The sequence below is a fragment of the Microcebus murinus genome, chromosome 21 (assembly GCF_040939455.1).
Source record: "Microcebus murinus isolate Inina chromosome 21, M.murinus_Inina_mat1.0, whole genome shotgun sequence".
Classification (NCBI taxonomy): Eukaryota; Metazoa; Chordata; class Mammalia; order Primates; family Cheirogaleidae; genus Microcebus; species Microcebus murinus.
Genome location: NC_134124.1, coordinates 6,153,425 through 6,169,816, shown reverse-complemented (window position 1 = coordinate 6,169,816; position 16,392 = coordinate 6,153,425). Strand labels below are relative to the sequence as shown.

At 39.8% G+C, this 16,392-nt stretch overlaps 1 protein-coding gene and 1 non-coding gene across 3 annotated transcripts in view; both read left to right on the top strand.

The window, feature by feature from the left end:
* Window positions 1-1,223: 1,223 nt before the first annotated feature.
* The window catches only part of KLHL3 (kelch like family member 3), a 127,281-nt gene continuing 112,112 nt past the window's right edge, over window positions 1,224-16,392 (top strand). The window contains exon 1 of one of the 2 annotated variants that reach the window (XM_020282163.2): window positions 1,224-13,004. Coding sequence is in view for 1 of the 2 variants with exons in the window: in XM_020282143.2 (XP_020137732.1) it covers window positions 15,127-15,182 (56 nt within the window). In the remaining variant the exon portion in view is untranslated. Of the gene's footprint in view, window positions 15,183-16,392 lie in introns of both variants that reach the window. The other variant, XM_020282143.2, reaches the window with a different exon arrangement.
* On the top strand, window positions 12,090-12,196 carry LOC142863403 (U6 spliceosomal RNA). Its single transcript, XR_012914171.1, has one exon. It is a non-coding gene; the product is annotated as a U6 spliceosomal RNA (small nuclear RNA).

Here is a 16,392-nt window from a genome sequence, read left to right as displayed (position 1 = left end):
CTAAAATATAGTTTTATTAGAAAATAACTTTTGTAGTAATTATATCAGTTTCTGATGAAAAACTGAATTTGCTATAATTGAAAAGTTATATGTGCCCTAAATTTCATTTTAAAAATAGTTAACAGTTGTATAATTTGGGGGGAGGCAGAACAATTTGAAAATAATAAATGGGCATGGAATTATTAGTCTCAAATTGAATTCGAGTTTAGCTCATTGTCAGTGTTCTTGAGGCTTAAATGTAGTCTCTTACTAAATGTAATGTGTATTATAAGTATTTTACTTGGGAAATAGAATTTATTGCTCATTCCAAAGAGAGGTATGAGTCTGGTTTGGGAAAATTAGTCTCTGACATTGAAATCTGCTTTTGGGTGAACTTCATCTTCTCCTTAAATGAGAATTTAAGTGCTGCAAGATAATGTAAAAAAGGAGATATTTGCAAGTTTCTATTTAAAAAGAAATTCCAAACTAGGAAGGTTAGAAAGGGCAACTGAGTCTCTATTTTTCACCTATTTTTTTACTTGAAACTAGATGATTTGAATCTTTTTTTTTTTTGGAGACAGAGTCTCACTTTGTTGCCCTGGCTAGAGGGCGTGCCGTGGTGTCAGCCTAGCTCATAGCAACCTCAAACTCCTGAGCTCAAGTGATCCTCCTGCCTCAGCCTCCCAAGTAGCTGGTGCTACAGGCATGCACCACCATGCTTGGCTAATTTTTTGTGTATATATTTTTAGTTAGTCAATTTCTTTCTATTTTTAGTAGAGACGGGGTCTCTCTCAGGCTGGTTTCGAACTCCCGACCTACAGCAATCTGCCTGCCTCGGCCTCCCAGAGTGCTAGGATTACAGGCGTGAGCCACCAGGCCAAGCTGATGATTTGAATCTTAAGAGAGGGAAAGGGTGTAGGAAGGTGCCTTTGCTAGGCTTTGCTCACTCTCTTCCCCCAGGCTGGAGTGCAGTGGTGTGATCAAGCACACTGCAGCCTCCAACTCAAGTGACCCTCCCACCTCAGCCTCCTGAGTAGCTGGGACTACAAGTGTGCATCACCACACCTGGCTGATAGGGGGTGTGTGTGTGTGTGTGTGTGTATTATTATTATTATTATTATTGGCAGAGAGAGTGTTTCTTTGATTCTTTCACCACTTTGTATGGATTACTAAAAAAAAAAGAGAAAAACCTACCTGAGGGCCGTGCGCGGTGGCTCACGCCTGTAATCCTAGCTCTCTGGGAGGCCGAGGCGGGCGGATTGCTCGAGGTCAGGAGTTCAAAACCAGCCTGAGCAAGAGCGAGACCCCGTCTCTACTATAAATAGAAAGAAACTAATTGGCCAACTAATATATATAGAAAAAATTAGCCGGGCATGGTGGCGCATGCCTGTAGTCCCAGCTACTTGGGAGGCTGAGACAGAAGGATTGCTTGAGCCCAGGAGTATGAGGTTGCTGTGAGCTAGGCTGACGCCACGGCACTCACTCCAGCCTGGGCAACAAAGCGAGACTCTGTCTCAAAAAAAAAAAAAAAAAAAACCTACCTGAAATAGGTGTCATCATTTTCTGCTCTAAAATTCTCTAATGTAAACTTGTGCCATTTTATTTTAAATAACCATCTTTGATTTGCCTAAAAAATTTGTGCCATTTAAAGTGTGCTTATTTCCCATTGTTTACCATCAATTTCATCAGTTAATGAGTACCTTGTTTGTGCAAAACACTTCTGTGATCTGGAGATACAGCAGTGAGACAAGCATGGTTGTTGTCTTCAAATAAATTGCATTCTGATTGGAATTAAATTTCTTTTGAAATGATGCATCTTTTCCTTTACAGCACTGTGGCACCATCTCAGACTGTTTACACCATTCAAACAAATTGGAATTAGTCCCATTGTCATCAAATGTGCATTCTCTGGTTAAAATCTCTTCTCTCCTTTGTTGGTTACTTGTTTAGTTTGATGCCATATGAAAGGTGCATTTTGTATTTGATGCTTGTGTTGCAAATGTAATTTGCCTCAGTGGGCATCTGATTTACTATTTCATAACCCTTAAGGACATACATTTTGGCATCAAATAGACCAGGTTCCATTCCTGTTGCTGTCACTTTCTAGCTGTGTGACCATTGACATGTAATAATCAAATCAGGGTAATTGGAGTATCTATCACCTTATCACTTTATATTTTTGTGCTCATTGACCATCCCCCACTTTATACACCCCTTTTCATTTTTATTTATTTATTTTTAAGAGACAGGGTCTTTCTCTGTCACCTAGACTGGAGTGCAGTCGTGCAATCATAGTGGAATGTTACTAACAAATTATCATGTTAACTATCTATAAACTGGCCTCAGCCTTAGTGCCTTTTATGTTTAAAAAAAAAAAAAAGACTACTGGTAATACTTGCCACATAGGGTAGTGTTGAGCAGATTCAATGAAAGAATGCATGTGAAGGGCTTACTATAGTTTCTGGTACATAGTAATGTTAATGTTATGGCCCCTGATAAAGAGGTATGACTGACTAGCAAAAGGCTTATTTTTATTCACCCTCACCCCAACAATACAGTATTTGCACAGTAATGAGATGAATAATCTGAACAAATTCTTATGCAAAAATAAAAAAATAAATAATAAAAAGAGAGACGAATAAATAACTATCTTGAAGAGTAGTGACAGGTACTCCATAGGCCACTCTTAGTAACTAGGACTTGGTCTTTAGGCTTTACTTGCTGGATGAGCTGCTTCAACTCTAGTTGGAGAGATATCATGTTAAGTATCTGTAAAGTTTTAAATATTTATTACTATAAGGAAGGTATAAATAAAATAATGTGAATGTTGAAGAGAGGTGACTTCCAGGTAGGAAGGAAGATCAAGAAAAGCAGCCAGGAGGATCTGGAGCCCAGGAGTTCGAGGCTACCATGAGCTGTGATCGTACTACTGCCCTCAAGTCTGAGTGACAGTGAGACCCTGTCTCTAAAAAAAGAAGAATAAAAATGAAAAGGGGTGTATAAAGTGGGGATAGTCAATGGGTACAAAATATAGTTAGATAAAATGAATAAGGTCTAATATTTGATACCACAATAGGGTGACTATGGTCAAGAATAAGTTATTTATTTTAAAATAACCTGAAGAGTGGAATTGGAATGTTTCCAACACAATAAATGCTTGAGGTGATGGATTTGATTATTACACATTGTATTCTTGTATCAAAACATCACATGTACCCCATAAATATATACAACTATTATGTATCTGTAATAATTAAAAATAAAAGCCTGGCAAAAAAAGAAAAAAACATTGTAGAAGATACAACATTTAACCTTAAAAGATTGGTCTCATACCATTTTACGAGAAAGGTATATAAGCTTTTAAACCCTGGTTGGGGAGTTGAGTTTCCATTCTGAAGGCTCCCATGTATACATGTTAAAATAAATCTATATATCTTTTTCTCCAATTAAAAAAATGATCAGGCTCAGAAGAAGGAGGAGAAAGGGCATTTCAGGTAGAGGACAAATAGAGACATGGAGCATAGTAGACAAGTATGCCTACTGTGTGCTAAATGCTATACTATGTACGTTTACAAGTGTTCTTGTTGCATCTATTCAATAATCCTCAGCTTCACAGATGGAGTTTGTTTCAGAAAAGTTAAGTAACTGTCAAGGCCACCCAGCTGGTGATGTGGTAGAGCTGGGAGTTAAATCCAAGTCTGACTGATTCCAGTCATTATACTCTTCCCACTAAACTTTCCTGGCTTTCAACTAACAAGTGGCTAGTTTATACTAAGTATAAAAGAAGTAAATTGGCCAAAGTAAGTTGGAACCATGTTACTGAGCTCTTTGAGGAACAGGCTAAGGAGTTTGGACTTCATCTGGTGGGCAGTGGAAGTCATCATTAAAGGTTTTTGCGGCCAGGCACGGTGGCTCACACTTGTAATCCTAGCACTCTGGGAGGCCGAGGTGGGCCGATTGCTCAAGGTCAGGAGTTCGATACCAGCCTGAGCAAGAGCCAGACCCCGTGTCTACTATAAATAGAAAGAAATGAATTGGCCAACTAATATATGTAGAAAAAATCAGCCGAGCATGGTGGCGCATGCCTGTAGTCCCAGATACTTGGGAGACTGAGGCAGTAGGATTGCTTGAGCCCAGGAGTTTGAGGTTGCTGTGAGTTATGCTGATGCCACGACACTCACTCTAACCTGGGCAACAAAGCAAGACTCTGTCTCAAAAATAAAAGGTTTTTGAGTAACAGTAGTGGTAGTGAAACTATTAATGATTTACAAAGTTTATTCCAATAGCATTGAGTGAAGTAGATAAGGGGGATGTTTCAGATGGCAGGAATGCTAAGACAGCTAATGTACACTAGGTAAGAGAATGAGTGTGAACAAAGAGGTAGCATTGGAAATAGACAAAGGAAATTTAAGGTAAGGTGTGAAAGTATAATTGTCAAATAGTTGGATATATGGAGAATAAGGAAGAGGGAGTAGTTAAGTCAAAATTACTGTGAGTGAGAGGATGATGATACACTGGGAACAGGAAGAAGAGATTTAGAAGGAACATTTAGACATTGTGAGTTGAAGTTGCTGTTAGTACGTTGAAGTATTATACTTTTTGAATATAGCTTTACAAAATAGCAGCTGTGCTAGATATTCTCTTTTTGCCCTTTCTGATCCACTTTACATCTTTATCTCCCTTGCTCTGTTGTTCTTGGGAGGTTGACTCCTAAAGAACTGCATATGCGCTTCTCTGGCTGCATTCATGTTGGGTCTGGACAGTGGGAGAAACCAGCATGAGATCTGGAGGGTGAGGGGAAGATATTGTTCCTGCTTATTCTTAAATACATATACCCAGCAACACCTTATCAAGGGCCACGTCTCTGCTCTGATGGCCTCCTCTTACAGTTCGAGGTTTTCCTGACTTGTGGTAACCACTGTCTCCTGTAGCTACTTAAGTTTCAGCTCAGCAAACCTTGTTTCCCTTAACTTTGTCAACACCCTTGTAAATAGTTCCTTTTATTAAAACTCTTTGATAGCTTTGAGTGTGCCATCTCTTGTCTCTTCAGTGGAATTTTTAAAAATCCCTTTCACATCTTCTAATGACTTGATTTCCCAGGCACCACCAGACTAAGAGAAGACCTAGCTATTTGCATGTTATTGTCCTTAACTGTCATGAGTTTTCCTTCATTATCTGAAATTCAGTGTCTCCCTGTTTTCTACTGTCAAGTTAAAATTTATTACTCTTCTGCTTGATGATTCTGCTGGACATAGAGCAGAGAATAAAAAGAGACAAAAATCCCTGCCCTCATAGAGTTTGGATTTTACTGAGGAGAGTCAGCTAATACAACCTAATAGATTATGCAGAATGTTAGAAATGGTGAGTGGTGTGGAAAAAAGTGGAGTGAGGAACGGGAGCGCTGCAAGGCAGGATGTCTGTGAGAATAGTGCAATTTAAAATGGGGTGGTGTGGGTACGTTTCTCAGAAAATGACATCTGAGCAAAGACTTGAAGGAAATGTGTGAGTAATATAAATATAGATATTTAGGGGGAGAGCTTTTCAGGTAGAGTATTAGGAAGAGCAAAAGCCCTGAGACAGGATTGTGCCTGGCCTTTTTGAGGAAAAGCAAGTTTCTCAGTGAAATTTCCTCTTCTTCTCAGTGAGAGAAGATGAGGAAAAGGAGTAGCTGATGAGGTCAGAGAGGGGCCAGGTGATGTAGGGATGTGTAGACTGTTGTAAGGATTTTGGCTTTTACTGAATGAGTGGAGAGCCATTTCAGAGTTTTGAGCAGAAGAGTGTCATGATCTGATTTGAATTTTAAAAGATTTTTCTCTGGCTTTTTGTCTTAAAATTTCTATTCCTTTGATATAGTTGCCTTTTTCTTGCATACATGCGCAGTCTGTGTGTGTGTGTGTGTATACACATATAAAAGTATAAATGAACTTTGAAAATAAATTATGTTAAGTGAAATAAGCCAGACACAAAAGGACAAATATGATTGCACTCACGTGAGGTACCCAGAATAGGCAAATTCATAGAGATAGAAATGGAGAATTACTGTTTAAGGAGTACAGTTTCTTTTTGGATGATGAAAAAGTTCTGAAAATGTATAGTGATGGTAATACAACAGTAAGAATGTACTTAATGCCCCTGAATTGTACATTTAAAAATCATTAAAATGGTAAATTTTGTGTAAATTTACAATAAAAATTGTAATAAAATATTTAATATGTATTATTTAATGTAATATTTAAGTATATTAAAGTGGTAGGATTGAAAAGTGATTTCTTGGGGCTGGGTGTGGTGGCTCACGCCTGTAATCCTAGCACTCTGAGAGGCCAAGATGGGAGGAGTTTGAGACCAGTCTGAGCAAGAGTGAGACCTCAAAACTAGAAAAAATTAGCTGGGTATGGTGGTGTGTGCCTGTAGTATCCCAGCTGATGGGGAGGCTGAGGCAGGATGATCTTTTGAGCCCAGGAGTTTGAGTTTGCAGTGAGCTGTGATGATGCCACTGAACTCTAACCCAGGCGACAGAGTGAGACTTTGTCTCAAAAAAAATAAAAAGATTTATTTTAAATTTAAATCAATTTATAAAAATGAAGTCATGGAAAATTGAAATTACCTAGTTGCAAATATTTGCAATTATGAATAACCTTTAAGGAAGCCCACAGAATTATTAACTTATTAAGTTCTCAACTTTATTTCTATTCCTTGTGTCCTGTTTTTCCACAGCTTGAAAGTTGTTTCTTCTTCCACTGAGTTCCCATAGTACCTTTTCTACACTTCTTGAATCTCTTATTTTTTTTTTTTTACCATTATATGTATCTATGTGTAATTTTCTTAACCAGCTTGTAAGCTCTTTGACCTTCTATTAATATAAGATTTATGTTGTAGCTCCCTGGTATAGCCCATTGCATAGTAGAAATTTGGTGAGACTCAGTTGACTGAACTATAAGCATGCTATTATAGGAAGGTAGAGATTTATCAGAATGTTTGAGCACACCTGCAAAGTTTTGCATACTTTAAGCATGCACATGTCTCAATTATCTCTACCTGCTAGATATGCAGACTTGACCTTACCCACCATATGTATCACTATGCTTGACTTTGAGCCTATGTATCATCTATATTTTACCTTTTTTATGTGAAACAGTCCAATTTTCTTTGTATCCAGAAAGGAAAGAATTGGAGAGGTGAGGCAGGGGCAGCAGATAGAGGAGAGGATCAACACAGATAAAGTTGCATATACCCCTGGTATAGTGATTTCACCATTATACAAGTTATCCATGTAACAACCACTGTACCCCATAAATCTTGAAATAATTAAAAAATTGCAAATCATTGGTTTAACAGTGAAACAAGTAAAGTTGCATGTACCTATGGAAAAGTTGTAAGAAGTAATGCTCATTCTTGAATAGGATGTCTGGGAAGGAAGCAGATTTTTTTTCCTTTTGAAGTGAGTGGTGTAAGTAGAGTAATTAGGTTTCACTTTTGTTGTGAAGAGATGCACATGTTTACCAGCAGAGGGCACCAGTTGTGGGTTGCAGATTGAAGAGAGGAAGGAATTCTTAGAGATCCTTAGGGATCCTTAGAGACTAGTGTTTGCAATGTACTGGTCTGTGTGAACAGCCCTGCTTGCTGCTATATTAATAGTTGGTCTGGCTTTTTGACTCCCTTGGGTCCAGTGGTGCTCCTCTAGCTTTCTCCAAGAGCAGTCTCTGGCCAGGCTTGGTTGGTAACCTAGGTTACCAGAGGAATCCAGGTAGAAGGACTTTATTATATTAATAGTACATTTTTGGAAGCCTGGATGCCACTTGTATGTAATATCTTTAGGGTTCAAATGCTATTGTTCCTCTCCAGAGGTAAGGTGAAAAAGGCATTCAGCTGAGCATCTGAGGGTCTGATTCTACACTGAGCTTGGCCTTCTGGGTGGTTTTGAGCCAGTTGCTTTCTCTCTCTGTCTCAGTTGGCTTATGTCTAAAATGGAGATAATAAGATAAGAGTAGTACCTGCCTTGTATAGTTGCTAATAGTGGGCTGTGAGGTAAGACAGATTCTGATTCAAATTCCAGCCTTGCCATTTATTACCTGTGGGGCCTTGATCAAGTTATGTAATTCTCAGAACATCAGTTCCCTCACACTTAAAACAGGGATAATAGCCCCTTCTCACATAGTTGTGAGGATTAAATGAGAAGAGTCCATGTGTAGTGTGGAGTTCAGGGTCTGGCCCAGAATAAATATTCAAGGAATGGGAGCTATTATTATTACTATTCAGGGGATGTTATTTTGAGTCAAAGGAGATGATGGGCACAAAGTACTTTGTAAGCTTAAAAGTACAACATGAATGCCATGGGTGATTATACTCTGGAATCTACTCAGGGCATGGATTCTTTTGCCCTAAGAGGAAGAGTCTGTTCTGTTTACCTTTTGACTTTTTTGGGCTTCAAGTTCCTTTTCAGTTTCTGCCTGGCTTTCTGAGGGTAATCCAAGCAGTTATAGGGAGAGTCCCACTTGGTGAGTGGTCCAGAATATAAGAGGAAGTTTTGGTGCTACTGATGTGGGTGATACTTAATTTAGCTTTGGTCTTACCTAGTCCTTGCTTTCCTTTTGATAATAGTGACCATTGGAGATGTGGAAATGGCTATAGGACAGGTCCTAACCGGATTAACTTTCTTCTAGATCCCAGGGCCAAGGGCTCACAGAGCTATATTGGATAGCATTGGCATAGACAATAATAGCTACTAATGGTTACTGAATGCTTATACAGGCCAGGCTCTCTGCTAAGTGCTTTGCATACTATCACATTCAAACCTAACAACCTTGTAGGTAGGTACTATTATTATTACCTTTTTACAAAGGAGAGAATTGAGGCTTGGAAAGTAACATGCCTAGGGTGGTCATGATTTTGGTAAGTATATTTGTACCCTGCTCTGTCTGATTATAATGGTGTAGGCTCTTGTTATTGTTCTAAGTGGTTTTAAATCAAGCTGTGTATTAGAGTCACCTAAGAAGTTCATTAAAATTCCTGTTTCTTGGGCCCTGATTCTATTGGTGTTAGGTGAAGCCTGACCCTACAGTGTTTTTCATTTTTCCAGATTTATTGAGGTGTAATTTACACAAAATAAAATTTACCCTTTTGTGTGTGTGTTCATTTTTTTTAAGATTTCAAAATATTAAGGGAATAGAAATGTTTTTGATGACATGGATTGCTTTTGTAATGCTTGGGTCATGGCCGTAAGTGTGCCCATCACCCAGATAGTGTTCATTGTACTTGTTAGGTAGGTTTTTGTCCCTTCCTTCCTCCCTCCGCCCTCTTGATTTCCACTGAGTTTTACTTCCATCTGTGCACATGTGTGTTCATTGGTTAGTTCCAGTTTAATAGTGAGTACATGTGGTATTTGTTTTTCCATTCTTTAGATGCCTCACGTAGGACAATGGTGTCTGGTTCCATCCAAATTGTTACAAAAGGCATTAGTTCATCCTTTTTTATGGCTGAGTAGTATTCCATGGTAACATATACCACATTTTGTTAATCCACTCATGAACTGATGGGCGCTTGTGTTGATTCCACATCTTTGCAATTGTGAATTGTGCTGCAGTAAACATTCAAGTGCAGGCGTTTTTTTTCTGAGAGCAGGTGAGGATGCAGATGTCTTTTTGATAAAGTGACTTCTTTTCCTTTGGGTAGATACATAGTAGTGAGATTGCTGGATTGAATGGTAGGTCTTCTTTTAGTTCTTTGAGGAATTTCCATACTGTTTTCCATAGAGGTTGTACTAATTTGCAGTCCCACAAATAGTGTATAAGCATTCCTTTCTCTCTGCATCCACATCACCATCTATTGTTTTTGGATTTTTTAATAAAAACCATTCTAATAGGGATAAGGTGATGTCTCATTGTGGTGTTAATTTGCATCTCAAACTAGAAAAGGAAGAACAAGCCACACCCTAAGCCAGCAGAAGAAAAGAAATAACTAAAGTCAGAACAGAACTAAATGAAATAGAAAACAACAACAACAAAAAACGATACAAAGAATCAATGAAACAAAAAGTTGGTTCTTTGAAAAGGTAAACAAAATTGATAGACCTTTTGCTAGATTAAGCAGGAAAAGAAAAAGAAGGACCCAAATAAGCTCAATCAGAAATGAAAAAGGAGATATTACAACTGATTCCACAGAAATACAAATTACTATACAAATCTCTATGCACATAAACTAGAAAACATAGAGGAAATGGACAAATTCCTGGAAGTATACAACCTCTCAAGAATCAATCAGGAGGAACTAGAACTCTTGAACAACCAATAACAAACAGAGATCAAAACAGTAATAAAAGATTTTCCAACAAAAAAATTCCTGGAACAGATGGCTTCATGGCCAAATTTTACCAGACCTAAAAAGAAGAGCTGGTACCCATATTGCAGAAGTTATTCCATTACATTGAGAAGGAGGAAATCCTCCCCAGCTCATTCTATGAAGCCAGTATTACCTTGATACCAAAGCCAGGAAAGGACACAGCAAAAAAAGGAAACTATAGAGCAATATCCCTTATGAATATAGATGCAAAAATCCTCAATAAAATACTAGCAAACTGAGTTCAATAGCATATCAAAAACATAATCCGCCATGACCAAGTGGGCTTCATCCCAGGGACACAAGGATGGTTCAACATATGTAAATCAATGTGATTCACCACGTAAACAGAAGCAAAACAAAGACCATATGATCATCTCAATAGATGCAAAAAAAGCATTCAACCAAATTCAGCACCCTTTCATGATAAAAGCCCTCAACAAACTAGGCACAGAAGGAACATTTCTCAAAATTATAAAAGCCATATATGACAGATTCATAGCTAATATCATGCTGAATGGGGAAAGGTTGAAAGCATTCCCCCTAAAAACTGGGACAGGACAGGGTGCCCACTCTCACCACTTCTATTCAACATAGTGCTGGAAGTCCTACCCAGAGCAATCAGGCCAGAGAAAGAAGTAAAGGTTATCCAAATTGGGAAAGAGGAGGTCAAACTATCACTTTTTGCTGATGATATAATTTTATATCTAGAAAACCACAAAGACTCCAGGAGGAATTGACAAATAAATTTAGCAAAGTCTCAGGTTACAAAATCAGTGTACACAAGTCAGTAGCATTTCTATACCAATAACAGTCGAGCTGAGTGTCAAGTCAAAATGTCAATGCCATTCACAATACCTATAAAGAAAATATAATACCTAGGAATATACTTAACCAAAGAGGTGAAAGATCTCTACAAAGAGAACTATGAAACACTTAGGAAAGAAATCACAGATGACAAATGGAAAAACATACCATGTGCATGGATCGGTAGAATCAACATTGTTAAAATGTCCATACTACCCAAAGTGATTTACAGATTCAGTGCAATCCCCATCAAAATACCAATGTCATATTTCGCAGATCTAGAAAAAATATTTCTACGTTTCATTTGGAACCATAAAAGAGCTTGAATTGCAAAAGCAATCTTAAGCAAAAAGAACAAATCTGGAGGCATTGCATTACCAAACTTCAAACTATACTACATGACTATAGTAACCAAAATAGCATTGTATTGGCATGAAAAAATAGAGACATAGACTAATGGAACAGAACAGAGAACCCAGATGTAAAACCATCCATATACAGCCAACTGATCTTTGACAAAGCAGACAATAATATACACTGGAGAAAAAGCCCTATTCAATAAATGGTGCTGGGAAAATTGGATAGCCATGTTCAGAAGAATGAAACAGGATCCATATCTCTTACTACTCACGAAAGTTAATTCAAGATATATAAAAGACTTAAGTGTAAGACATGTAACCATAAGAATTCTTGAAGAAAATGTAGGAAAACTCTTCTAGTTATTGGCCTAGGCAAAGAATTTATGAAGAAGACCCCCAATGACAATGATAGCTACAACAAAAATAAATAAATGGTACTTGATTAAATTAAAAAGCTTCTGCACAGCTAAGGAAATAATCAATACAGCAAATAGACAACCTACAGAATGGGAGAAAATATTCACAAGCTATACATCTGATAAAGGGCTAATAACCAGAATCTACAAAGAACTCAAATCGGCAAGGAAAAACAACCCCATTAAAAAGTGGGCAGTGCTCGCTTCGGCAGCACATATACTAAAATTGGAACGATACAGAGAAGATTAGCATGGCCCCTGCGCAAGGATGACACGCAAATTCGTGAAGCGTTCCATATTTTTTGGTCATGATGGAGACTCAGACTTTTGGGGGGAGGGGGGGAAATGGGCATTTATTGAAACCTTAAAATCTGTACCCCCATAATATACCAAAATAAAAAAAATAATTAAAAAAAAAAAAGTGGGCAAAATACACGAACAGAAACTTTTCAAAAGAAGATAGACAAATGACCAATTACTGGGCAATCTGAGGATGAGGCTTTTTCCTCTAGGCAGACACTACTTCGGTTACTTTGACTGTCCTCTATGTCTATTGCATGAATCCAGTAGAAACTGTCAGTTATTTGAAGTCTAGTCAGGAAAATTTGTCTACAGTAAACAAGTTCAGGCTGTGGTGAGCTCAGAGAACATTTGGATATTAAGGTAGAAAATGTAAAATGTAGCTCTGAAACTAGAGAAGGTTAGGGTAGGAACTTTGTGCCAGGAGTCTTGAGACTTTGCTTCTTGGCTTAGCTCTGCCCATGGTTTTGCTAGATGACCTTTCTTTTTTAAATGGCCTTCTCTGAGTGTTCTCTGTTGCGCTTGCCTCTCATGAATAGTGAGTAATGAATAAGGTATGCAGGTGATAGTAGTATGGTTTTGACACATACATTGTAGTGACATTGGTTAGCATTGCAAAAGTAAGTTGCAAAGGAAATTCTGTAGGATTTTTATACTGGCTCTTAATAGTTGTATTTTGAAACTTGTCTGTGCTCAGCCCTTATACATATCCTTTTCTGACCTTTTTCTTTCTCTCTGGTTTGTTAGATATGGCATTTTCCCCCTTTCCTGTATGGTGAAGACATGAATGTGGGTATGTACAAAGGAGAAGGTATGTTCTTTTGTGTCCCTTTTATGAATCACCTATTTGGCTTCCTGGTGAATGTCTGCACTGTGGCATGGATTTTGAGTCCTGTTTCCTTATTTGTGATATTCAGCTTCTTGTAGTCCCTGTGATTGACCTCAAGAAGAAATATCTGGAGCAGAGCCATAAGGCTGATTAAAGGAGGAAGGGACATAGAGGGAGAAAGATCTGAGTATTGTCATGAAGGGAAGAAGTGAAGATTCAGATCTGTAGGGTGTAAATAAAATTACCCAGCCCTCTTCACACTTGGGAAAGAATAAGTTTGGGTAATGGCCTCATCTAAGAGGACACTGAGGGTCAAGAGAGGTAATATTTGAGAATAGCTCCCTAGCCAGTTTGAATTCAGGAGGCTATATGAAATTTTAGTTACTTTTAGTTTCTATTACCTCAGTGTTCCTTCCTCCCCTCTATGGTTTCAGAGCTGTGTAGTAGTAAAGAAATTTATTGGGTATCTCTGTACTTTCACATGCATTGTGTTATCCTCCCTGAAGCCCCTCTATAAGACATTAGTAAATATTTCTTGTCAAACAATCACACAGATCAAGAAGAAAAATGGGCCGTTTAAAATATTTTTAGAAACCTGTTGATTTTAGAGCTGAAAGGAGATTGCCTGGTCTGACACTACCTTGTGCATGAGGGACTGAGCATGAGGTCCAGAGTGGGGAAAAGGCTAGTTAGGAAAGTCACTCAGCTAGTGAGTACTAGTGTGGATCCTGAAAAGCTCAGGTGCAACACTAAGAGGTCCCAGAATAGAGAAACTCATGTCTGATTTTTCTGAAGCATCGGGGAAGCTTCTGAACCAGTCTTTGTGGCTAATTTTCCCAGTTACCTTTAAGCCTCTTGGCTGTGGCTGGGAGACACAGACTGGCCCCTGCCTTCCATGATACTTTGTTTTAGTCTGATAGACGAAATATATAAATAATGAATTACCCAAGACAATATATTAGGTGTGAGATGAGCAGTAAGGACAATACATTTTGTACCTGACAATGTCTTTGACATTTTGGAGGTGATTGATTCATTGGTGTCATTAGGAAAGGTTTTATGAAGACATGGGATTTCACTGCCTCCCAGAAAGACTAAAGGGCTGCAATTGGAAAAGGGTCTCCAGGACGGGAGAGTTAAATTAGTCTCAATTGACTCAGCAGCTGGAGATTACAGGGTGTGAGAGATCTTTGGCTGGAGATGGGGGTTCTGTGGGAAACTTACTAGCTGGAGCCATAGCTTAACTCAGATTCCAATATGATAGACCCGAGGATTGTGCTATAAAATTGGTGGTCTTTCAGTGTGGCATAGGGCAATAAATGTATGTAGTATTCATTGTGATGGCTTTACTGCAATAGACTTTGGCCTCTGCGTTAAAATAGGGTTTGTTTTAGTTTCACTTATTTTACCACCTCTTTTTATAATTTCTAATTTCTCTCTGTGTTCTTCTCAGCTCTGTCAGGCTCTTTTCCCTTTAACATCCCTACATCTATCAGACACTCAGAGGTACTATGGATTTTGGGAGGAGGAATTAGAACATTAACTGTGACCCATAAGTGAATTTCCTCAGGTGGATAAACTCCACTGCAGGCCACAGAGGGGCCTCCTCATTCCAGCAATCTGGCCAGGCTGACGGACTCAGAGCCTATGGGGGCAGGGGAGACTGTAGGGGCCAGTATTTCTCAGGCTAGTGAGGAACTGCCCGACTCTTTGCAGCCTAGACAGAGGAGGCAGGAACCCCTGGGATGGGCTAGTTGCCTGGGCTGGGGATGCCTGGGCAGATGCAGAGGCAGCTGGAAAGGTGGCACTGCACTTGGGTTGCTGGAGCTGCCACTGTTCCTAGGAGACAGTGGAGCAGCAAGCCTGCGGGGGAGGGGGAGCAAGTGGGTTGCTGCTTTTAGCAGCTGAAAGGGCTGCAGGGAGCTCTGGGTAAGACATTTTCTGCTGCCGCTGCTTCTGCGGTAGAAGCTGCCGCTAGTAAGTCAGAGGAAGGAGGATCGAGAGGGAGGAGGCTTCAGTTGCAGCCATGCTGAATCACTGTTGCTGATCAGATCTCCCGCTAGTCTGCTGGGAAAACCGCGAGCAGAGCTAGGACCCCCGGTGCATGCACAGTTCAGCGGCTGCCACCCCTGCTGGGCCTCACACAATGGAGGGTGAAAGGTATGTATGTGTAAGTGTGGTTTGTGTTGTGTTGTGTGTGTGTGTGTGCGTGTGTATAAGTAAATGTGCCGGCAGTGCAGCCACCAGCTTTTGTGTTTGCATTGGCTAGGCAGGGTTGGAAGACCTGGCCGCTGATGGATCCCCAGAAACGGCAGAGCAAGAGCAGGGAAGCCCCTTTCCAAACCCACTCCTTCCAGGACTTGAATCTCCAGAGATCTGGCTTCCGCAAAGGCAGATCTGGGTTTGCTGGGCAGTGGAGCACCCTGAAGGAAGGCACTTCCTGGCTGGTGTTCGGGAATAGTTTCAGCATAGGCTGAATCAGGATTGCCTTTCGCAGGCTGTTTCAGGGAGGCGGTTCCCTTTCCTGGCTACTTTCCCGGGGTGTTTTTCCTTTGGTGGGGGTTTTCGATGTCATAGCAGGGCTGGTCTGGCATAGAGTGTTTGCATTTTCTCACTGAAGTGCTCAAATCTTCAGCACGCATGCCATGCTGATGGCTGTGTGTGTGTGTGTGTGTGTGTTCGTGCGCATACACACACGCACTGGCAGTGTATGCGCCTGTATACATACACGTTCAGGGACGAAGGAGAGAAAGCCAGTCAGATGACACTTGCTGTGAACTGAGTTTCATGTGTATTGAAAAGTTTATGAGTGATACTGTAAGGTCTGTGCTTTAGAGGAACTTTTGTTTCTTCCGTCAGGGATTTCTTATGAAATAGGAATCTACAGAAGGGATTTTAAGTACTTCTTTTGAGCTGGATCTAACAACTAGCAAGGGTTTATTTTCTGGCAGGCACATACATATGCATTTTTAAATTGTTATCTGAGGATTTGATTCCTTCATTGTGAAAGTGCTCAGTGCTGTGCAGGGACAGATCATTCCTCTGTCTATGAACTAAAACATCTCCTGAATGCCAGCCTCTTCGTTCTGTGGGTCTGCAGCTGGTGAAGAACAAGACTTGCCATTTTCTTTGAGGCGAGAAGACTGCAGGGTGGGGGTCAGGCCATGGCAGTGCCCCACTGAGGGGAAGGCTGCTGCTCTGAGTTGTCACTGGCTGGTTAAATGATAATAGGCTCAACTAAGTGAACACTTTTTGGAGAGTACCTCGGTAAATACTTTTCTTTGCATGGGTTGTCCTGATTCCTGTATCTCGTGGGACAGAAAGATGTCATTAAACACCTCTAGACCCTATTAGAACTGGCATGATGGTT